Source organism: Ammospiza caudacuta, chromosome 6 (genome assembly GCF_027887145.1).
Source record: "Ammospiza caudacuta isolate bAmmCau1 chromosome 6, bAmmCau1.pri, whole genome shotgun sequence".
In the NCBI taxonomy this organism is placed as follows: Eukaryota; Metazoa; Chordata; class Aves; order Passeriformes; family Passerellidae; genus Ammospiza; species Ammospiza caudacuta.
The window spans coordinates 48502150-48527505 of record NC_080598.1 but is presented as its reverse complement, the minus strand read 5'-3'; the positions used below and the strand labels follow the sequence as shown (position 1 = coordinate 48527505).

At 35.0% G+C, this 25356-nt stretch overlaps 1 protein-coding gene across 4 annotated transcripts in view; it reads left to right on the top strand.

The window, feature by feature from the left end:
• The window catches only part of EML5 (EMAP like 5), a 92885-nt gene that overhangs the window by 21276 nt on the left and 46253 nt on the right, over positions 1–25356 (top strand). For all 4 annotated transcript variants that reach the window (XM_058806573.1, XM_058806570.1, XM_058806571.1 and 1 more), the window contains exons 3-13: positions 1617–1715; positions 2273–2341; positions 5533–5718; positions 12966–13101; positions 14457–14658; positions 15754–15891; positions 16592–16848; positions 18821–19033; positions 19945–20112; positions 21404–21510; positions 21840–21958. In XM_058806573.1, coding sequence (XP_058662556.1) covers positions 1617–1715; positions 2273–2341; positions 5533–5718; positions 12966–13101; positions 14457–14658; positions 15754–15891; positions 16592–16848; positions 18821–19033; positions 19945–20112; positions 21404–21510; positions 21840–21958 — 1694 coding nt within the window. The remainder of the gene's footprint in view (positions 1–1616; positions 1716–2272; positions 2342–5532; positions 5719–12965; positions 13102–14456; positions 14659–15753; positions 15892–16591; positions 16849–18820; positions 19034–19944; positions 20113–21403; positions 21511–21839; positions 21959–25356) is intronic.

Here is a 25356-nt window from a genome sequence, read left to right as displayed (position 1 = left end):
GTCAGTGTCTGTTAGTTACTGCTGTTCCCTCAAGTGAGGATGTACTGTAGAGACCAGTTGCTGTCCTTAAGAGAATATCAAGTAGAGCTGTGTTGAACACAAGAGGAAAGCCTACCTGTAACTTGTCGCTGTCAAAACATGTTATAATTGTTGTAGGAATGTTCTGAGTTTGTTGAAATGACCTCTCACTGTTTAGGCAGTCAGCTTCTAGAGTCAGCTTCTTTCTAGAACAGCATTTCTACTTCACAGCAGTATCTTTTCTCTACATTGTTCTTGTTGTGTAAACTTGTGTTACTCCCTCACTTGAATGGCCTTCTTAATTTAAGGTCAAGATACATCAAATTAGGATTGAAATACTCTGATTTTTCGAAGATGGAATAGAAAGGTTAGATTTTGTAGTATTAGTACATAGGCAGCATGGATAGAAATTGTATTTAACTTGTTTATTTTTCTTCTCATAATCCTGGAGCTTTTCAGACAGTAAAGGAATTATGTTATTTGGAATAGGTTTCTGTCTTTAGGAACAAAGATTACAATTCAACGTTGGAGTTTGGTTTTGCTTTTATAAACTCACTTAGATAATCTATGTAGAAATTGAAGCTAAATTTGTCTTTAGTGAGTGTAAGTATTAACTGCTGAACAGTGAAAAAAGCTTTGCCCAAAAGATTTGAAAAAAATTTATTTATCAACATCAAGATGGCACAATTCATGCAAAAATGGTACAAAAATACTAATTTTCTTTAAAAATTGAGCCAAATCACTCAGCTTTTTTTTTTTTTTAATAATTGAATCCTATTAGTCTTTCTGTTGAGAATTTCTATAGGATAAATAGCATTTTGACTGGTTAACAGATACAATACAAGTGGCTGATTTAGTCAATCATTTGTGTCAAGAAATCTGTGCAAGGTGTCTTCACAGTCAAGACAAGACAGGCTGCCACGCACAGGAAGATCTCAACATTTTATTTTTCTTGATTTTTTTTGAATAATCTTTTTTGTCTATCCTAGTTTTACAGTATAAATGGCTTCAACCTCTTTCTGAATAATAAAGACTTCATAAAATTATATTTAATTCTGTTTGAGAAAGTATTTGGAAAGAAATATTTCCTCTTATAAGTCTTGAAGAATCAAGCAAAAAACTTTTAAAACATTTAATTGTTTTTGATCTTTTGTTTGTTTTCAAGAAGATTGAAGGAAATATTTTTCTTTGTGTCTCTTGAACTTACAAAATAAATCCTAAATTCTGCAAGTTACATATAATTAAAGGTAATGAAACATACAGTTTCATTAAGGTCAATGATTATTCCTTTTTTGCAAATGTCTCCTGACTGCAGCTTGCCCTGTGTGCTATATAGAATTATATATATATTAAACTCTATAGATCAGAAATATGTTGTTATCTAAGAAGATCTTTATGGTCATGGTGCTGTACCTGAAAAGATGCATCTATGTGAGCTTTGGTGTAAGATATAGTTTATGTTTTCTTCTATATCAAAATGGAGCTATTGCTTCTGTCTCAAATATGTTACACATTTTTTGCAACTCATTCAAAATAATGACTTTAGATTTTGTGAATATATTGAGTTATTTTTATTTGTTTAATTTGGACACTTTTAGCGTCTGGTCTCGGTTGGTTTGGATTCGAAAAACACAGTTTGTGTATGGGACTGGAGAAAAGGAAAATTGTTATCAATGGCTCCTGGTCATACAGACAGAGTAAGTACAACTAAATAGTCTGGGCATCAGTGTAGTTTTATTTTGTTAAACTGTGTCTATATATGTACTAGACCTATGTCTGACCAAAACCCATTTTGTTTTAGAAACTGAATTTGCCTAAAGGTTGATATGCAAAAAGATGTGAAGATATTTAAGATGTGTGCATTTATTTCTAGAATAAAATGTGTAACTCAATATTTATTTGTATATGGTTTGTTGAGACTGAAAACATGTAGGAGAAGTGCATAATTAATGCACTTCTTAGACCCTCATCCCCATATGGGAAATCAAAATGCAAATAATTGCTTGATTTTTTCTAGTCTGTAAATGAACCTTAATGTTGTTTTATCATGTGTTTTAATTACTCTAGGAAAAAAAAAGCCAGAACTATATTGGGTGTATGTTGAAATTTCAATATGGAATGAGAGGATAAAAAAGTCTTTCCAATAGATCCATTTAAAGCATTTCAGACTCCCTGTTAATTTGCTAGAAGTTTTTACTGTTTTAACTGTCCTGTGCTAGAAAGACTGCTGACATCTTTTGGGTTTTTTGTGCAGATATTTGATATTTCTTGGGATTTATACCAGCCAAACAAGCTCGTCAGCTGTGGTGTAAAACACATCAAGGTAATGAAATTACTCTTCATTTATAAAAAATTCAAGCTGCAGTAATATATGCTCTATAAAATGCATAAAATTAGAATCTAAAAGGAATCTAGAATGATAATATGGAAGGTGTTGTATAAGAACAATATTAGTTCTTAGAACTGCAATCATGAATCACACCTGACTACACTAGATACGTTAAAAGATCTGTATAGTGAAAAACAGACCCTCCCTGCTCAAAGACTTCATGCCCTGGTGGAAGTACTGTAGTAGGAATGAAACAGTTGTCAGTAGCATTGTATGTAATGGCTGTAATATAATTGAAAATTTAAGTTCTCTGAAACATACTGTTTGAAATCCAAAGTAGTGTTGGACAGGATGCCCACGTTTAAGGTGACTCCAGGTACTCAAGTTTCTGAATCTTAGACAATGAATGAATTGCTGCACTGCAGAGCTGAAATGAACGGAAAAACCATTTCTTACCAGTTAGAGAGGGTATGGGGAGACAGTGAAAGAGAAAAGAAGCAGCATTTTTCTTTCTTTTAATTCTTTGCCCTGCTTGTATTAGTAATCTTTGTCATTTGGAGCATTCTGTACCTGTTACGGAATTCATAATTTGGACAATTCATGTATTTTTCAAGCATGCTCTGTTTGATCCATGTAGCAAATTTTGTGCAGAAGGAACTTTTTTTTCAGGTTTAACTTTGCAGCAGGATTATCAATGATTAGGAGCCATGTTTCACATCAGTCAAAAGTCACTGTCTTCTCCCATGCACAATTTTCTGTGTTACCACATCACAGCAGTAGATGGCACCTTGAAAGTTCTGTATTGCTGTTGTGTGGAGGTTCCCATGTGGGGGAAATGTGTTGTTGCTTTTTATACAATGAACTTGTAGAGTAATATGTATTAGTGGCCTACTGGAATAAGTGTTAAATCTGTTGGCTACATTGCATAAGTCTGGTTTGGCATGCAAGCATTTAGCGTGTCAGTTAGAGAATTTCAATAACTTGTTTAATAATGACTTTTTTTTTCTACTTCTCTAAGAGGACCTTTATGCCAATAGTAAGCTAATATTTGCCAGCAGTGATTTAGTACATTTAAGATGTCTTTATGATATCAAAATGTATCTATTTAGATAAGCAAATGTTTGAGCAACTTTTAAAGCTCTACAAAGCCTTTCTAAATAGAAACATTATTTTAAAAATAACTGCTGTTTCCTCTGGGAAACCAGTATGGAAACGCAGAATTCTAAAGGTATTTAGGCATTTGGATCAGGCAAGAGATTGTTGTTGATGTGTGTTTTTTTTAAACCACACCTTCCTGTTCTTTCAGATATCAAGAATTACTTTCATGTTTTTAACACTGTATTTTTTCTCAGATTATATTTTATGCAACTTGTAATAGTACTTAATCAAGTTATATAGATAATTCCATGTGAACTGATATTGAGGAATTTTCTTAGATACATCGCCCACTTTCACAGTGGAGCTAGGTGTTTCATTTATGCAGTGACTGTAGTTGCTTCTCAAGCAACAACATGGTCTATGTCTTTTAGTTTAAAAAATATAAATTAAAGCCTACATAGGGGTTTTCACCCCAGCCAGCATCTAAGCCCCAACCAGCTGCTCACTCACTCCACCACTAGCAGGACTAAGGAGAGAATTGAAGAGTAAAAGCTGGAAAACTCATGGGTTGAGGTAAAGACAGTTTAATAGAGAAAGCAAAACCTGCACATGCAAGCAAAGCCCATCAAGGAATTAATTCACTGCTTCCCAGGGACAGGCAGGTGTTCAGCCGCCTCCACAAGAGCACACATAAATAAGGGTGACTTGGGAAGACAAGCTCCATCCCCTCAAATACTCCCTCCAGTTCTTCCCCTCACTTTGTTCTGAGCATGATGCCATTTGGTCTGGAATATCCCTTTGGTCAGTTGGGGTCACCTCTCCCAGCTGTGTCTCTTCCCAACCTCCCATGCATCCCCAGCTTCCTCACCAGTGTTGCACTAGGTCAGCAGAACGGCCCCTGGCTGTGCAAGCCCTGCTCAGCAATAACAAAACCATCTCTGTATTATTAACACTGTGTTCAGCCAAATCCAAGAGACTGCACCATACCAGCCACTGTGAAGAAAATTAACTATCCCAGCCCAAACCAGCACAACTAGTTATGATACTGGGATTTGTCTAATCAGTACTAGTTACTCTAATCACTAATGGTAATTTCTGCTTATTTCTGAATTACAGTATTGCAAAAATACTGTACAGAAATCTATTCATGCTAACTTGTTACATTGTCCCATAATTATTGAAGTCCGCTCAGAATTTTGAATTGATTATTGGTAGCAGAGCGCCTTGCTGTGAAATACAGTTCCCTAAACACATATGCAGGAAACTCTGTATGCTGAGACAATAACCTGTCAGTGGTGATGCTTTCTTGTTTTACATTGGATTACTTCAGCAGCTTCACTTTCTAGTGCACATTTACATGTTTGGACAGGAGGGTTTGAAAGCAAGTGCTTCTTGTTTGCAGAGATCTCAGAAACCACAGTGTTTATCTGGAGACTTACTTGACAAGTATTGTGCTCTGACAAGAGACTTTGTCTTTAGTTCAGGATTCATTGGTACATCTTGGGTGACCTAGGAGGGAATTCACACTTGTGTGATTGCTGCAATTACACACAAATGGTTTATTAGAAAGTTCTTAAAAATCTCTGCCTCAGATGGCTACTCCGTGTGATCTATGGTCCTGATGGGAAATACATCTGCAAAAAAACCAGCTGCCTTCAAACAGAGCAAATAGAGTCTCATCAGAATTCTGCATGCTTAGGTGGCATCTTTAAATGTATAAAGTAACATAAAGTACAAATGCACCATTTTCAGCATAAAAGTCTTACATCAAAGAAAGATATGATAATTCTATTATGAAATACTTTTCAAAAATAACTGAGAATACAACTGACTCACAAATTATTATTTGAAAGAATTTTAGTTTAATTTTATACTGATATCCCAAAATTCCTTCCCAGCTACTCTGTTGTGATGATCTTATGGAAAGATAAAGTTGGTTAATAGCATAAAACCCTGTTAAACTGGAGAACTGAGACATGGAAAAGGGGGTGATTTCTTTTGCAGGCAAGGTACTTCTCTTTCAGATCTGCATATTAAATTATAAGGTATTAGCAAAATAGCCATTTCTAAATCACTTCATGTTGCAGTTCTGGAGCTTGTGTGGCAATTCCTTGACACCAAAACGTGGTGTCTTTGGCAAGACCGGTGATCTCCAGACCATCCTGTGCCTGGCCTGTGCAAGGGACGAGGTGACGTATTCGGGTGCCCTGAACGGAGATATTTATGTGTGGAAGGGAATCAACCTCGTCAGGACAATACAGGGAGCCCATGCTGTAAGTGTCCCTTTCTAAATTAATGCTGAATGTTAAATAGATTTCTGGAAAGCCAGAAAGAACAAAGCAAGGTCACCTTGGCTGTGTTCCTAAATGGTTTCAGTGATACTCATGATGTCATATTGGAATATTTTTTGAGAACAGTACACAGACTTGGAAAGTGAAGACATGTCAGTGAAAGTTTAACAAAAATTTTCCAAAGTGCTTGGTAATACTTTCTTTTAATTGAAATGTTTAATATGAATATAAAGTGATTATAATTTTGCTATGTAGGTTTTAATTACATTTTCCATGTTATTTTAAAGCATTTGGGTTTGTGATTAAAATAGGTAGCAAAAAAACCCACTTTTTGGTTTGCAATCTGATTTGTACATACTAAACTCTGAAAATCCTCATTACCTCTCATTTGGTAATAGGCAGTATTTGACTTCTAATTGTGCAAGTATCACTTAAAAACAAAGCCAACCAGGTTCTGTTTGGTTTAACCTATGGAGCATGGAACTGCTAAGGTCACTTTATGAAGCTATATTATTTGCTGGTTGAATGTTAATTTTTGTTTTGAAAAGCATTGCACCTTCTTGATAATATTTGAAGTTTCAATCTTAGCAATTTAATATGGTGTGCAAAAACAAGCATATGAGTTCTGATATTGCAGCTTCAAAATTCTAGATAAAAATTAATAACAGTTAATGATTCTTGCTTGTTAGAATATGTTTGTTTTAACTGGCCTGTTGGACTGGGTGGCCTGGTGTTTGTAACTGAAGTGTAAGAGTCACTCTTGATTTAATCAGGTAGAGTGGAGGGGATGAAGTGATGAATGTTATGTGTGTGGGAGAGGTTGCAGTCAGTTGTGGTAAGCAGACTCTTGGTTTACCAAAGATTTAGAAATACACATTCAGGATGACTGCAGCTTGTAGAGTGAGCTAATACTTCAAAAGTGATTGGAGTGCTTATTCTTGTCACTTGTATAATGACACTGTCTCTTGTTATGAACAAAGATAAATTTTGAAGAATATCTGTGTGTGAAATGTATCCCAGATTACATTTTGCATTTAAGATTTCTTTATATACATAAAAGTGTATGTATATATAAATTAAAAAAAAAAATTGCAGATAAACCCAGACAATGATACTGTCCTGTATGCATCTGTAGAAATATAAAATGTATTCAAGAGGGACCAAATTATGAATCAGGAAGTATGAGGGGGTATTTACAGTATGGAGTTATTCTTGCTCTATAACTTCAGATCTGGTTTCAGTCTTCATAATAAGTATTCAGTAGTGTTCTTTTCTGTGTTTTCCTGTCATGATTGGCCATTGCCTATGCAGATCTCAATTCCCAGAGGGAAAAGTGTACTTAGTTTCCTGTTGAAAACTGATGCCAAAATATTCTCCCATCCTGTTGGTGCTATAGGAGACAGCTGTCCTGCATATTAACATACTTGTTACTTGGACTATTTAGACTTGCAACAGTTTATTTCTCAGAATAATGCAGTGCTTTTCAGCTGTTTAAGTATGAAATGACAACTGATAAACAGATGATGATGAGAGCTTGTTGCTCCATTCCCTTATGTGCTGTGTCAGTTCTGAGTTGACCATAAGATCAAATTTGAAGTGCAGTAACATCCTTATCTTCAGTAACATCAATGGGCAGAGCTCAGGTGACCTTGGAGTAGGTCTCATCTAGCCTTCTATTTTTGGCTGTGTCATCTAGGCTCAATGGAATTGTACTTTGCAGTACTGAAATTAAGTATGAACACTAGTTCATGTCTTTGAAATTCATTTTTACATGAGATTAGAGTCACTACAAATCTCACCGATTTCAGGGGAAGAAAAACCCCAATAAAATATGGAAACTTCTTTCCAACAAAATGAAACCTTGTTTTTCAATTAAAAATTACTTTAAAGGATAATATTGACAGACTACTCTAAGTCCAACATATGGAAACTTGGAATGACAATATCTCTTCAGCTGTACTAAAATATTATCATGCTATTTTGCGGCTACTTAATTTAATTAATTAATATACTTAATTTTATAAATTATGTCCTTCTTGCCCAAAGGAAATGCAAGTGCAAGCTACAAGATTTATGGTGTATGTCTTTTTTTGAAGAGACAGTGTGCACTGTAGTAGGGAATTTATAGAAATTTTTCTTCAGTGTGCTAGTGTTGGAATTGTCATCCCTGCATACCTGTTCATCATCCTGCATCATGACTCCTCAACAGATGTGACATAAACTGTAACCTTACTGAAGGAAGATGTCTCATTATTTGCATAAATACCATTCTTTTCTTGCAGCATAACCAGCAGATATCTAAGATACTGGAAAATGGTTTCTAAAGCATGTTAGTGATGTGGAGAAATAGTCCAGCTCCAGATTTATTAGTTATTATTAAGACATTGTCTGCATTAATACAGAAAACCTGTTCTTTTCAAAGGTTGGTTCTCTTTGTTGTGGTTCCCTTAGCTGAAAAAACATTTTTCATTTTAAAAATAATTCAATGTGAAAAATAAGGCATGGTCTCTCAGTATGAGCAACCAAGGAAACAGATAGCAACTTTAACACTAACGAGCAAAATAAGAATTCTTAATTCAGACAGATTATCTGTTTTCTGTCATAGCAATACCAACAGAGAGGAAAGTAGAGTTTCCTGCAGATTTCCATCTGAATTGGAGTAGAAACAAAAAGTTGAAAGCACAGAAGTTAAGAGTTGGAAGAGGATTAGGGAGTTCACTTAAAATAAAAATAGGAATGAAAAGTAGGAAAAGATGAAAAATAAGCAGGGTTTAGGAGTAAAGGCACAGAGTTCATGTGCAGGGAACAATGGATAACAATGGGAAACTTCAATTCTAGATTTGCCTCCTAAATAATAATCTTAGGAATGAAAATTTTAAAGGACAGAAAGGAAACAATAACATGAAAGCATGTATAAATTCACTGGCAATGGTAATACTCCATGAGGTTATTTGTAGGTGATGGACCTGGTTCTGGAAAGTTGATAAATACCTTGACTAATAAAAAAAAATTGATAGTTGTCTCATTTGTGTACCAGTGCAAAGAACAGATTATAGAAACTTCCACTTGCTACCTTATATGTTCTAAATTCAAGGTAGTCCATGGCTATTAAGATATATACAAGATGTTACTTGGATATTAAAATTGTATGCTTAGTTTAAACACTGTATATTTTAAAGATTCTTGTATGCTATGCTTTTGCCTTGCATAGTAAATGTACATAAGACGCTTTCTCAGGAGATGAATAATTAATTTTGAGATAGTCTTTCAGAGGTACACATTAAAGTTGTGTGGATTGATGTCAGAAACTGAGGTTAAATAACAAGCTTGAGGTTAAATAACAGGCACTCTGTTAAAACCATTGCACGCCTATGTCATTGTGCTGGATACTAATTAAATATAGATGGAAACAATATAATGAACTTAAATGAATGGTTTTAAACTGGTATCATGTACCAACACCATGACCATTAAGTCATGCAGTATTTTCTTTTCCTGCTTAGACCAGTCATTGATTTCAAAGGAAGATGTCCACTTTTTTTAGCCAATGGGAGCTATGGGGACAACTATTTAAATTTTTTATAATAATATGCACATTTTTGAGTTCTTTTCTGGATGATTTGTTAGACAGGAAGATCACATTTCACAGTAGTGTCTCTCCTCTGTAAACTCACTGACACCTACCTTAAATGTTTGTAATCCATTTCCTTATTGTGCCGTGTGTATTGGGAGAGACAATGTCTCGTGGTGAGTGCCCCAACATGGGTTGCTTTACATTTCGGTGTCCTGTAGTGTTTCTGGGAGTAAAAAGGAGGCACTGGAGTTGTTTTTGTGTTGGTGTAGTGTCTCTGTTCTCCATGTTGCTCACTGGTAGTCAGTTGCTCCTAAGTTTCCATGTGATCTTCCAAGCTTGGTCCTAATGACAGCTAGCTGCAGTCATCATGTGTTTTAGGAATTGCATAGTCAGAGTGGTGGATTTTATACAAACAATTGCATTTAGATAAACTGACACTTGATTTTTGCAAGATAGGTCCAGCAGCAGTAAAAGACCATAAGCTGCTTCAGTATTGGAAACTTCTTGGATTCAAGTAGTGGCTAAGTATTCTTGCAGGAGGAATCATTTTTGTCAAATTCTTCTTGTACTTCTCCAGCTTTCCACTCTAATTTCTGGTAGATCTGGGCATTTATTTTTTTATTTGCTCTCATTCAACTATTTTTTTCTTAAATTTGAGGGAACGCAGATGTGATACCAGCTGGTTATGTTGGAAAAACAGGAAATAGCATTCTGAGAAAATGTTGCTAGATTTGAGATATTATTTCCAGAATTTTCACATTCATTAGGAAGTGTAATGAAGAATTTGTAAAAGAAGAATGCAGCCTGTATGTTGAGCTTCATAAGTTTCAAGATGGAAGTCTTTGATTTATACCTTTTATTTTCATTCAGAAGCACAGTCTTTGTGGCTTACATTCAATTGCATCTAACAAAGTCAGTGCAATTGTTTGCCTTTCATTACTGCTAGAGGGTTTTTAAACATCAATAATCAAATTATGTTGATTACAATTTCACCCTGAAGGATTAAAGAAGCACGAAGACTCCAAAGTTGATTTGCATTAACAATCTGGTCAGTTTTTAAAAGGAGGGATTTAGTGAAGGGTTTACTGTCCAGCTACTCCAGTAAAAAATCTGTCTTTTCCCCTTTAAGTGTGAGCCTAACAATTATATGAAACGTAGCAAAGCTCAGCTTTTTCCATTAGATGCTTACAGTCCCCATTAATGAGGGGCATTTTTATAGTTTTCATCTCGTTCTCTTATTCCAGTGGCACAAAGACTGCAATGAGAGTGTCCTATTGCATTTCAAGAGATTGAGCTAGCACATCTGCCAAATCTCCTTGACAACCACTATGTCCTTTTCAAGATAAGGATATTCTGTGGAATGGAAAACAGATTAATGCTGGATCCACTTGATCTTATCTTCAGAGCATTCCGCCAGCTCCCACATTGCCAAATGTCTGATTGTTTTTTTAATAGTGACTAATTAAATAATGGATTTTGGAAAGAGTTAATTAGAGAAAAGAAAATAATTCTATTATCAAGATTGCATTCCAAAAAGAGCTTTAAAAGATTTAAACTTGGACAGAATTCAGCATAAGGTACAAAATGAGCTGAAATTCCTCTAGGCTTATGTTTATTCCATGGCACCTAGAGTCACAGAATCACTAAGGTTGGAAAAGGCCTCCAAGATTGGAGTCCAATTGTTAACCTGGCACTGCTGTGTTCACCACTAAACCCTACCTACAAGTACCACATTCCACCTGTTTTTGAACACTTCCAGGGATTATCCCTCTAGGACTTCCCTGGGCATCCTGTTCCAATACCTGGCAACCTTTTTAGTGAAGAAATGTTTGCTAGTATCCAATCTAAACCTTCTCTGGTGCAACTTGAGGCCATTTCACTCATCCTGTCACTTGTTACCTGGAAGAAGAGACCAACCCTCACCTGGCTACAGCCTCCTATCAGGCTGTTATAGGGGGTGATGAGGTCTCCCCTGAACCTCCTTTTCTCCAGGCTAAACACCCTCAGCTCCCTCAGCTGCTCCTGACAAGACTTTTGCTCACAATAGTAAAGGTTAATGCAGTAAAACAGACACACATGCAGAGAAACAAATACAGTTTGTGCTGTATATTCTAAAACCTCTAGGTTCCTAAAGAAACAGAAGATTTTTCAAGATGTTAGAGATAATGAGAGTTAGACTTCTAATCTGCTTATGATTTAAAAATTCCACTACATTTCTGTTTATACAAGTACTGCTCCTGAACTTGTAGCTTGTCATAAAAGTCTCTTTCTTGAGAATGGACATGACATGCCAAAAAATTTGAAGTTCTTTCACCCAAGTCTTTCAGTTTTCATTGTCATTTGACAGTCTAGTAGGCTTCTTTTTTTGTGAAAGCTGAGAGATTTCTTTTTTGGTAACATGAAAAAATTTATCCTTGTAACCTGATGCTAGAGAAGCAAACACAATCCATATTTCATTATGACCAGTCTGTTATGATATTTTTCTTAGTTGTAATTTAAGAAGAAAAAGCGTCTTGGTAGGAGATAATAGTCATGAATACCCCAGAATTCTTACAAGTCACATTGTATCCTAATTTGTTCTGTGAGTGTACAGCTCTTTTTTCCCCCAAAAACCAATCTCTCCTTTGCAGACTGCTTTGATCTTTGCAGTTAATGGGCTTCATTACTATAAAATCTAGACCCTATCTAAAGAGCTTTTGGAACTTTACTTCTTTACAAAACTGAAATTTCAGACCAATATTTTAGAAGATACGTGTATATTATTGGCTGGTCTACTTTCTTTTGGACAGGAATGGAGACAGATTTTTCTCTTCCATTGTTTCTAATGCTGTTTTGTTTACTTTTGTCATAGCGGAATATTACATACTTAAAATAAATATAAAGCAATGTTTTAAACTTCTCATAGGCTTATCAGCTAAAGTTGCCCTTTCAGTAGCTTTGCTTATTGAAATGTGTGAGTTATTTCTGAACATAAGGCTAGTGAGTTGTGTAGGTAATTAAAAAAACCCAATAGTGGGTTGGGTAATTAAAAAACCCATATAGTGGCTATGTGGCTATAGTATCTTTATTTTGATACTACATGTATCATCTTTGCCTCTTTGTTATCCTGAAGAAAACGTGTGTCCAGTGAGTTGAAGAAAATGGGTTAGGTTTGGTTTCATGATGTTTGACTTTAAAATAAGAATTTATATTAAGTTTTCAGTGGTGTAGCATGATCATTGCTTTTCTTAAGTTTTGTTTCTAAATTTAAATTTTAAATCAATCATCCTTGGTGTAAAAAATAAAAAAATCCCATATGTTGTTTGCATTGTTGTGTAGCAGCTGGGTACTAGCAACAAAGGCCATAAAGCAAGCCCAATAGAGATCATGGGAAATCTTCATGATGACATTTATCAGAGTTGGACCAGGTCCTAAGGCAAGAGGATAGGAAACTAAACTCTTCCTAGGGATGAGAAACAGCATCACCATGATGATGATCATCAGAAGGAACACATTCCTGCAGCAATTCACTTTCTGTTTATCACTTGTGGTTAATTCTGCTTGTTGTGAGTTAGTTTCCATTTCTGACTTTCTTGTATTTGAAGCTTGTATTGGTTGCATACTGGTTTTCTCCAATCTGTGTATGTTGTTAAAAGTAACTTTCTTCTTTCTTTAGGCAGGAATTTTCAGCATGAATGCATGTGAAGAGGGATTTGCCACCGGTGGCAGGGATGGCTGCGTCCGCTTGTGGGACTTAAATTTTAAACCAATTACTGTGATTGATCTCAGGGAAACAGACCAGGGGTATAAAGGTAAGGAGGAGTTTGTTGCTGTCAATATACCAATAACATAGGAAATTTATCGGTGTTTTGAACAAGAAAAGACTTTAAAACCCAAAGTGTTGTTTTGTGTACGTTACTATGAACTATTTGCTAGAAATAGAATAGATCATGCCCACTAGTATGAAGGTCACAGTTACTTTTACAAACAGTACATATGATGATGATGTAGACACAGATTTAATTTTTAATGCGTATTGTTTCTAGAGCACAGCAGTTTTTAACAAGGAACAGTAATGTTTTAAGAGAACTTGAGGCAGTGAGATCTACAGTGTAAAACAATGGAGTACAGCAATTTCATTTGCTGGTTATCCAAATATTCATTAAAACTATTTGGATGTTATCTACAGTTTTGTGAAACTTAGAACACTGCTTACTTGGAAATGTGACTTCAGTTACAGTTCATGTCATGCTAAAACTTTACATAGAGTGTTTCAGATATAGTTGCTGTAGTGATTTAGGATAAGAATACAAACATGTACTGAAGCAATAGTGTCACTTATAATATTGCTTTTGTTGGCATTTTGTTTTCTTCACCCCTAGTCACTTTTGTTGTGTTCTAATATCTTGCCAAGAATTTGAAAATGTGTTAGAATGTCTGATAGCAATGAGATACTCAGGGTCAATACATAACTGATTACAAGTGAAGTCTTTGTATGGTATAATTGACATGGCATTCCCACCAAGATTGTGAAGTATTGCAACAAGATGGAATACATTTCACTTTAAATATGCCCTGCAGTAGAGTGGCTCTGTTTTAAATTTAAATTTACTCAGCTGCTGCTTCTCAGTTCTGATGCATGTAGCTGAAAGCTGTTTCATTCAGTTTCATTCTTTCTGACTTGTTCTCACCTCCAGTTGCTTCCTTTAGTTCTGATATAACAGATGCTTACCATAAACTTTTGGCTTGCCAAATGCCCATGGCAGAGCAAGCAGTTTTAAAAAAAATCTTATATTGAATAAAATGAGTTTTCTGACTCTTTTCCCTTCACTCTTTTTTTTTTTTTTTTGTGTATACTTCTGAGGATTGTCTCTATGACCTGTCCTCTTGCTCATTTTCTTAATTGCATTTTGTGCTACTTCACTGTCTTACCTCTTGGTATAGCCTATATACATCCTCCAAATTGTCATGAAAAGTTCATGTTCCAAGGGCAAGTATGTCAATATCTATGAAACAGATAAAAAGAGTAAAAGAAGTAAATCCAAGAATAAGAGAAGGGATATGGATACTTCTTGACATTATTTGCTTTTATGCTTTGTCTTTTGCTACTTTACCTTTGTTCTACAAGTTCTGAGGATGTATCTCTCAGTAACAATCTCTTCTACAGGTCTCTCTGTGAGAAGCGTTTGCTGGAGAGGAGACCATATACTCGTTGGGACACAAGATAGTGAAATTTTTGAAATAGTGGTGCATGAGCGTAACAAGCCTTTCCTGCTGATGCAGGGGCACTGTGAAGGAGAGCTCTGGGCTCTGGCTGTCCACCCTACAAAACCCCTGGCCATGACTGGAAGCGATGATCGATCAGTCAGGTTAAACTTTGTTTCTTTGTTAAACTGCATACAGTTTTGGGCAATCCACTCATTTTGTAGGTAGACTAATTGAAATGTATGCATTTTAAAGTTAGTAAAATGTGGCATTGATGCACTCCTACAGTTAAGCTACCCAGGAAATGAGTGCTCTTCAGTAATAAAATACAGTGGAAGTATGTATTTCCCAAAACACCCCATATATGAAATTTGAAAATATTTTGTTTGGGCTAACACTGAGCACTCAGAGACAAGTATCCTTTGAGTCTTTCCTTTTCAGGAGTTATGTTAAGCATGCACAGCTTGCAATGAAAAAAAACTGGGATAAAAACTTACACATTTTGCTTTTACCATATTTACTTTTCCAAATGCTGCAAATTAACTTTTAATGTGTGAATTTCATCGAACCCAGTCCATGCATTGTAAACAGAACATAAATGCTCAGGAAAGCCCACCAAATTACTCCCTCCTACATGTTCATCTCTATTTTTTTTTCACTCAAAACTGCCATTTCTTTCTTATAATTTAAAAGTGTTGGCATTTTTGCTGAATATCTTTAGTGCAACACAGTTAAGCAAATCAATAATTCAATTATTAATATTATTATTACTCTCAAATTCCAGATATGATTCTAAATAATAGATGTAATCTACCTTGTTATAAAAACTCACATATTTGAATATTATTAGTTATAAGGAGTTATCAATAATGAATTAATAATAGGAAAAGTTGTTTATACTGATCAAAGTCTCTAATTGTTATTTAATGTTTCTGGCAAAAATGATTAGCAAAATAATGGAATTTTGCAGGAGTGGTCTAAAAGCATGTATTGTCATATGCTGTAATTTTTTATATTCAGAAAATCAAAATTAATCTATCCCCACATTTTCTCATTAGAGATATTCCTGCCTATTAAAACATAGGAATATTTCTTGCTGTATGCATAATTTGCACTTATGTTTTAGATTTTCCTTGTGGAAAATTATTTTAAAATAGGGACATTACCATGTCCCGCATTGTGCAGAAATGGAGGGCTTCATCTTCTCTGTGACAAAGCTGCACACCCATTTTACATGAGAAACCATGGCTTTGTTTTAGAATCTGGAGTTTAATAGACCACGCTCTGATTGCCCGGTGCAACATGGAGGAGCCCATTCGCTGTGCTGCCGTCAGCACCGATGGAATCCATCTTGCCCTTGGCATGAAGGATGGCTCTTTCACTGTGCTCAGAGTCAGGTATGCTACAGAACTTAAATATAGATATGTTATCAATGTTTTGATCTCTTGTGGCCATGCATGTGGTCACTTTGTTTTAAACTGTGGAGGGTGCTTTGATTTTTTTAAATCTGTGCTACGTATGTTCATGTTGTTCTATAACAACCCATTTGAAAAAGTATACTGGTCTATTTGCAGGGAATGGCAATGTTCTAGGAAATGTTTTACTTTAGGTTTTATATTTATGAATTATCCTTGAATTACTAAGAAATAAATTTTCATTACTTTGTAAATTGTTTCTATGTTTGGAATTCTGCTGTCAGCACATCATGCATACAAAACAAGTACTGCCTTGTGCTGCTGTGATCCCACAATTTTAAAGGGAAAATGAGATTTGTGTCTCATGTCAGTGAAGTTTTCTTCCATGGGTGAATAAAGATCTCATAATTCACTTGATGAAATTTTCTTGTGAACCCAGCTCAAACTGTTCCTTTTGTTCACTGTCCTTCAACCCAGTGAAGCACCTTCTTGTGTCACTGTTTCCTTCTGTTTTTTCCTCCATGAAGCCCTAACCAACTCTAAAAACAGCAGTGTTGTGTTTGCACACAGGACAGTTAGGTTCAATATATAATTTCACAATCTTGTTCGTTTTTTAGACTGGGAAGTTGACAGTGTGATGAGGCTCTTCTCTACTTATGACATGCTTTCTTTCATACTACAGAGATATGACTGAGGTTGTTCATATCAAAGACAGGAAAGAAGCTATTCATGAACTCAAATATTCTCCAGATGGGAATTTCCTAGCTGTTGGCTCCAATGACAGCTCTGTGGATATATATGGTGTTGTTCAGCGATATAAGAAAGTTGGGGAGTGTATTGGATCCTTAAGCTTCATTACACATATGGATTGGTCTTCAGACAGTAAATACTTACAGACCAATGATGGCAATGGAAGGAGACTTTTTTACAGAATGCCAGGTAAGGTTCTGGGTTGCCATCATGCTATTTGTTACTTAAAACAGAAATAATATATAGTGGTTTGTTAAAAAAAAACCCAACAAATTCAAAGCATGGTTCGAAGCATGGGGGTATAGATGAAGGACTTTGTAAGTTCATAAGATTATTTGCCACATTTGAGTAAGTACAGCATTTTTCTGGCAAAGTTCCTGAAATACTTTTGTCCTTATATGTTTAGTCTTCTTTCCAATGTATATTTTTATACTAGAGATGCTGCCTTATAATTTATTTTGTTTCTCAAAAATAAACTTTTGCTCCCACTTTCTTAGAAGAATTAAAATGCAGCATTTAAATTAAATTTTGCAATAGCTTAATAGCTTTGTTCTTATAGTGCTTGGATATTAAATAAATTATTATTTTATTGCACTGAATGGTTTTTAAAGTGTGTGGAATAATAGGTATGTTGTAGCTCAGAAGAGGCATTTGGTTGTCTAAAACTATGCAGCAGACTGAGGATTTCAACTTAAAAGAGCTTTTACAGTGAGGAACTTTGTGATAACCCTATTATTGCAAGTGTTTTCAAGACAGTTTTCTTGAAAACTTGACTGAAGTGTCCCACAGTCTTGAAATAATTTCTATTAAGGTAGTTCCCTCTGTAAAGGATCTGCACATAGTGCTATCTTAAAGCTTGAAATTGAAGTAGTCCTTTTTAGAATACGCCAGTGGCAGTGTTTATCACAAGGTTTGACTTCTATCTATTGTATACACTCTTTCCATAATATTCTGTATTCTTCTCACTCATCTTTGCAGTATTTTTATTTGTAGTAACTACTTTTTATATTGTCACCACTTTTTATATTGTCCCTTCATTCTTATACAGATTTATAAAGATTTATACTTTGCACTGTACATTATTCACAGATTCTTGGAGTTTTTTATGATTCTCTGCTGAAACATTTCATTCATTCTATGCCCAACTTTGATTCTGTGCATTGAATGCAGCAGAAGATGTGTAAGAAAAGATTGTGAGAATTTAATTAGAGAGCAACAAACAGACACAGGAGGAGCAATTTGAAGTTGTAAGATAACCTTCAACCTGGAGTTTCTTCATATGTTGGAATGTAGGATTGTGAAACCTTGTTTATGAAAAAAAAATTATCAAAGGCAGTGGAGTTGGAGGAATCTCCCATGTACTTTAAAGTAATGATCAAATTGTGTAACACTTGAAATTCCACAATGAATTCAGGAACTTAGAGTTGTCTGGCACAAGACCTGCAGGACTTAGTTATGGGTATAAACAGTATTATTAATCATAGTTTACATGGATTAGTGACTGAAAGGCTGAGAAGTGGATTGTTGTCCTGCTCACCTTCTGCAGGTGTGTGTTCAGTCTGACTCATCAAAGCTTTCACCTTTGCTTGCACTGTTCCTGCATTGCTCCAGCCCTTGGCTTCGGGCCTTTCCAGAACACACAGTCACTATTTGATGGGCCTTTGGTCTGACTCAGTTCCTCAGCTCTTACCTTGGATCAGTCTCAGTAGAGCTGTGGTGTGAAATAACGTAACAAGGGTCTAAGCACAAAATAGGTGGTTTTAGTAATTTGCAGTGGCCAGATGTGAGTTTTTCAGTTCTTGCTCTAACTAATCCAAGTTTCTACAATCATTCAGCAACAGAATTTTTTATGAACTTTATCTTAGAATGATTGCATGTATTTTTGATAAACATTAAAAAAAAACCACAGCCTCAAGCAGATACCAAGAAATAATAAAAACTGTAAAATACCAAACCTGTGATCTTCTGTTAAATAGTCTTGAGAAGTCTTCTTACTGATACTGTTGGTCATAATAGGCAATACTAGATCAGGGCCATTTCAGAAGTCAGTTTTTAATCCTGTTGTACTTGGTTTCAATTTTTAGAGAATTTTTTTAAAATGTTGCATTCTTTAAAATTGCGTGAGCTAATATTGAGAAATGGCTCTTTATTTTTTGCTTAGGTGGAAAAGAAGTAACAAACAAGGAGGAATTGAAAGGCATTCAGTGGGCATCATGGACCTGTGTTTCTGGCCTTGAAGTTAATGGAATCTGGCCCAAATATTCAGATATAAATGATATAAATTCTGTGGATGCGAATTTTATTGGTCAAGTTATGGTTACAGCTGATGATTATGGAATAGTAAAGCTCTTTCGGTACCCATGTCTAAGAAAAGGTAGTGCCTTTTAAATTCAATTATATGCATATTTTAAAATTGTGACTATTCAAGAAAAGTGTACTAGAAGACTGGAAAATGAAATGGTTTTCAGTATCACTTTTTTTCAAAAAGAGTTCAACAAAATGTGGGAAATACCAGTCTTTAAAAAAAACACCCAAAACATTCATTTAAATACATAAAGGTTGAAGACCTATCCTAAGACCTATCCATGCAGTTGTTGCCAGCATTAAAATTGAATGGTGTGTAGACTGAAGTTCTTCAAACAGCTCTGAAACAATGAAGCCTTTTTGATCTAAAAAGATTACTTATAATGGAGTGCTGTTAGGAACTTAATTTCAGTAACTCATGCAATGTCTGTGTTGTGGTTATGTAGCCCTGAAAACGTTGACTGGATGTAGCTGTACTACTACTACCAGTTCTACTGCTAAACGTGGGAGGAGATGAATTGTCAGAAGTGCTTAGCACTGACATTGTACGTTGGGAACTTGTGCTACAAGCATGTATATGGGGGTGTTTTCATAGACTTAAATATACATGATTTAAATAACTGTACTCTTCAAAGTAGAATTAATAATTTTACTTTGTAAAAAGTAAAATAAAATTATTACAGTGAAATTTCTTAAATCTCTGGTACACCTCATTCAGCATTGTCATATGTCTTCTGTTCTTGTGCTTGACTTGATTAAGTTGTTATATTTTGGAACTAAATTAACAAATGTATCTTATATACACATTAAAAATTGTGAAAACAGCAAAAAGATGTTTCTATTGATTAAAATACCAGTAGGAATTAGAATATCTTTATGAAACACTACTTTTTCTAGGCGTTCTTTAATATGATTTTCTGAGGTGTTCTTCTGAAACATTTATTTCACAAATATTGAGAGATATTTTTGTTCTTGTTCTAGGAGCAAAGTTTAAAAAATATCTTGGTCATTCTGCTCACGTGACAAATGTCAGATGGTCGCACGATCACCAGTGGGTTGTCTCCATCGGGGGAGCTGACCACTCTGTCTTTCAGTGGAAGTTTGTCCCCGACCGCAAGCTGAAGGACAATCTTCATATAGCACCCCAAGGTAAGGAAATAACTGAAAAAAAACACAAGAAAAGGCTAAAAGAGAAGTAAAATTCTTTGGTGACGGTATTGAAATAAATATTCAAAATTGTCAGTCTTCACAATTACAGCAGTTGTTGTTCTTTAAATTTTGCAGGTGCCTGAAGCACCTGATAGAGTTTTCTAATACTTGCCAGTACCCTGTGGTCCTGGTTTGGCATTAATTGATCTTTGGTGAGGATTTAAAAAAATCTGTGCACTGGCATTTGTCAAACCATCACACCTGTGTGTTCAGGCTAGCAAGGGTATGAAAAACCTTCACTGCTGTGACTCTTTTGCAAAGAAAAATTTTAAAAGTTCAAGCATAGATAGGAATTTCTGAGTTCTGTATATATCACCCTTTACTAAATTGACAACAACTGCATGCTCAGGTGTCACTGGAAAAATATGGTTTTATACTAATTGTTTAAAATTTTGAAGTATTTAGATGATAGTGTAAGTATTATAGCTGGTTTTTTTTTCTTTTTTAAAGCAGAATATAGATGTTTAGTGTTTGGGAAAAAATGAAGATCATGTTTCCACTAGTGACTAATTAAACAGTTATTCACATGAGGTTCCTAAAATCAAAACAGTTAACTGAGTGCCTCCCTTGGAATTCCTAAAGGACTTTAGAGAATCCTTTGGGGAAATGAGAATATAGTTACAATAAAATAGGCTGTTTCACCATTTAATTGCTCAGATCAGATGAATATGTATTAGTGTATATTTAGCATACAGGTAAATAAATACAGATGCAGTTCTGAACTTCTCAGTGAAAAATGCACAAGGAAACAATAATAGGCTCTTCCTACATGTCGTACTTTGTGTCTACTGTTTTTCTCTGCAGTCACAATAAATTTTTCCTCTTCCTATCTATAATTTTTTCCCTCTCCCTAACCTATTTGAAGCATTTCTGCTTGCATCAGTAGCTCACTTGAACATAAGTTTCTCTTTGCACCCTTTGTTAATTTTGTGCAAGTCTTAGTTTCTGCTTTATACTGATTATTTAATTATCTTCTTTTTCCTTTACTCCTACATTAAAGCTCATGAAATTATTTTAGTTAATGAAAACTAACTCACTCCAGCACCCAAAATTATCATATTTATGGCTTATTTCCTGTGTAGCAGCAGAATTGTTCTGGTCAATTATTAGCATTTTATGTTGTAGCTAATAAGCATTGATTATCAAATCAGAAACTTTAGGCTGTTAGCTTAAACTTTCTGGCTTGTAATTTAGGTTGCTTAATTTTTTATTTCTGTTTTCTTGGTGACAGAGAGTCTGGTTGATTCTAATAGTGATGAATCAGATTCAGATCAGTCTGATGTTCCAGAGCTGGACTCTGAAATTGAGCAAGAGACACAGATCACCTATCGTCGACAGGTAAAGATTTTAGTTTTAATGGCAGCTGGAAGCTTCCTAGCGTTTAACTTGGTCATTTATGAAGACTGTTGAAATCTCAAAACTGGGGAGACTGCATGAGAACTGAGCAAAACCTTTAGAATTTTTGTTACCTGATGCATTCAAAAGAACAAACTTATTAAAATATAATGATGAATTAAAATTTACAGCTAAGCTGTTAATATTAATATTAACAGAGAGAAAAATTATTACATGTAATCCTAGAATGCAATTCACAACCAAGTTACACTATATGGTCACTACTATAGGTATTGGAGGGTTTTTTCAGTTATGTATGCTTTTTCTTAAAGGTTTACAAAGAAGATCTACCTCAACTTAAAGAGCAATGCAAAGAAAAAAGAAAAAGTGCAGCTTCTAAGAGACGTGAGCGAGCCCCAGGGAACAGTATAAGACTGCATTTTGTTCATGGGTATGCAAACTAACATTCTTTAAAATATACAAGCAGACTGTTTGATTTTATAGACTGGTGTTTATAATTTAATAATCTGATTAAAGACTTTTATGGTTGTTGCTTTATGATTTGCTATTTTTATTAATATATGTAGAAATAAATTTACACTAAATAAATAGAAAGCTTTGATGCCAGCATGCTAATTCTACACATGAATTCTGAAGTGAATTTGAAGTCAAACTTTGGCTGGTACTTATTGCATGAATACAAGTGATTAAATAAAGTATTCAGTAATCTCACCCATACTTTTCAGTATCTGGAAAGCAGTAGTTCTCTTTGATGTGTGATTTTGATAGCTAGAACAGAAACTTTGTGTAGTTGAAGATGACTGGGTTCTGGACAACGTGGTGTTTCTAGCAGTGATTTATTAAAAAAAAAGTATAAGTTGTTTGTACCTAGTTTGAAACAACTTACATGTTCCTTTTTTAATTTAGGAATTAAATGTAATTCTTGATAGGTCTTGTAAGTAAGTTAAAAATGAGTTTATTCTTTTTTTGGTGCTATTTTGAGTAGCAGAATGACTTTTGGATGTATCCTTGAAGTCTTACTATTCATCTTTAGGATTAGTAGTTTCCCATGGTTCTTCATAGGTGAAGAATTTTTATCAGAAAAAAGAATGGTGTTTTAAAGCAAGCTGGTACTAGATGTTACTACATTAGAATAATGATCAGAAATATAAATTCTCTTGATATAAAGCAAAACCAAAACCTTTATTCAACTAAGACGTTGCAACTCAGGTTTTCCTTTCGAAAGAAAGCTCTTTGCAGGAATACAACTTCTTTTCAGATATAACTAAATGCAGGGAGAAGTTACTGATACTGCCTTTATAATGGCACTTATCAATTGTAGTAGGCTCCACATGCAATGCTTAATAAATTAATTGGCTAAGAATAGTTAATATTCAAATCAGAAATTTTGTCTGCAGAAGACATATAGTAGCTTAGAAAATTATGACAACTGGGATGCTTGGTACAGAGCTGGGGTTTTAATTTCTCTTTTTGGTGCTCCCAAATTCTCAGTTGAAGGTTTTGATATCTGCATAGAGAATGCATTAAGGTGGGTAGCTGCTGTCTGTAGTCTTTAAAGGTTGGTCTAAGAATAAAACCAAATGATCCTGACGAAGATGTAGCACAAGCAAGGGCCCTGGATCTTTGGTATTTTTGTTATTTCCTTCACAACAGAAGTGAAGCTTGACCAGAATATCCAGCAATGACCAGAAGTAGAATGTCCTGTTGAGTTCTGTCTGGTTACCCTATGGGCATCAAGAAAACTAATGAAGAATCCATGCTGAACAACAGATTTTTCTCAATGTCCAGGCTGTTAACTTTAAAGTGACCCACATCCAAGTGAGTAATAGGCATATTCTCTGATTCAGGAAGTCTGCTTTGCTTCATCTTTCTTTAGCTGCAATGGAAATGTCTTGGATGTTCCTAGAAAATTTAAGAGGTGGTGCTTTTTTTAAATCAAGGGAACTGGAAGCTTTTTCTCTTTTCTTTGTTTTTGAGCTTGTTAGTGTTGTGCTTTGAATTTGTCAACTGCCGTGAAAGACAAACTTTTAAAAATCTCTTGATAACCTGTAAGAAATCTTTTAAACCTCTGGTTACTTCCTATTTTGGAAGGGAATAAAATTCAGAGTATGTGAGCCAGCTTCTGACTAATATGGATGAGGAAAGAACTTCTGTTAAGAGGGTCACCTGTGTCTTTCTCTAAGAGATCGGATTCAGTCGTGATCAGACACACTTTGTTAAATTGGTGTACAAATCTGGCCTCTTTTTGATTATTCCTGTATTTTAATTCTGCCGTGTATTTGGCAAGGTGGTGGTTCAGAAACATGCGCTAATCAGAAGAACTTTTGTCTTGGACTCGATGCTTATTATGCTTTCTTTTTGCTGGCAGGAAATAAAGATGCACATGTAATACTCATGCCTTGTATTCTCTCAGAGCTATGCTGTTGATTTCACAAGAATGTTTTTTTATATTTTTGAATATTCATAGAGTCATAGAATTATTTTTCAACATTCAAAGTATTTAAGCACAATCTAGTTTGAATTTCAGGATATTCAATAAACTAACCTTACCATAAGATCAAATTTGGTAGCAGTTTCAAGATGACATGGGAATGCTCTATAAGGAGAGCCTTATAACATCTTGCATGGATTCCTACAAATACCTGCAAAGAGCATCTGAAGGGAATAGCCTCTGAGTGGGTCCTCTTGAGAAAACTATTGCTATGCAGAATATTTTTAAAAAAAAATTAAGTCTCCACCTTTGTACTAAAGACTCTGTTCTCAATCATGTTCATTTTGATATTTGGTTCTTCTAGAGATTTTCAAGGAGGATTGGACTACATGGGGAAGCTTCCCACATATGTTTTAAAGAGTAACATGCAAATTTTGAAACTCTTACAGCATTAGACAAGCAATGGACATTGACTCTTTTCCCAGGGAGGACAGTACTTGTGAAATTGCCTGTTAGCTGGATATAGATGTGTAACTTGTACATGTGGGTAGGGTTCAGCTTCAGGTTATTCACAGTGATGTGCCCAAAAGGAAATGGTTTTAGGTGTATATCTAAACTTCCATCACAGTCACTGGAGATTCAGTCAGTAATCAGTGGAGCACGAGGAGTGATTTGGCTCAGGTAAAATGCAGTGCTGATGGTTGGCCAGCTGAGCAGCCCTGCAGGTTCAACTGACTCAGTTGACTACAAGAGTATTGATTAAAATGTAGGAATTCATGTATCTAACAAACATGTGAGCACTTATGTTTGCATGTCTAAATCTCAAATTGAAGGCAACCCCTGCTATTCATGACTTTGGTAATGGCCATTTCTTTTCCCTTCCACTTAGGAAGCTACATCTTCTTCTGATAGTTACTGTCACATTAACTTGAATCAATCCTGGACAATTAACTCTGGCAAAATGCATTCTTACTTTTATTGTGTCTTGTTATATATTATTCAGTAACTACAATACAGAGCTTTCATTATTATTTAACTTATAGTTGCTAATAAAGATGCCTTTTAAATTTCTTTGGTTTGTTTTCTGCATGTGAATAAATTATTTCTCTTAATGTTTTTTCAGAGATTAGCTAGTATTCTCAGTTCTAAATTGGTTTAATAATATGGAGATGTAAGCATTTTGGAAAAGTGTAGAATATTCTTAGGGAATTACCTTCTACATTGCAATATGCTTATTTTCATTGCTGTTTAACCTAGTCCCATCACTTTCCCTCTGGAAAAAAGTACCTTTATTGTCAAGGAGTTAGTAAACTGGCCCGTGGGAAAGACCAAATGTGTTTAATGTGGTGACAAAGAGTCTTTGTTGGCACTGCTTGATATTTTGACACACTATGTTG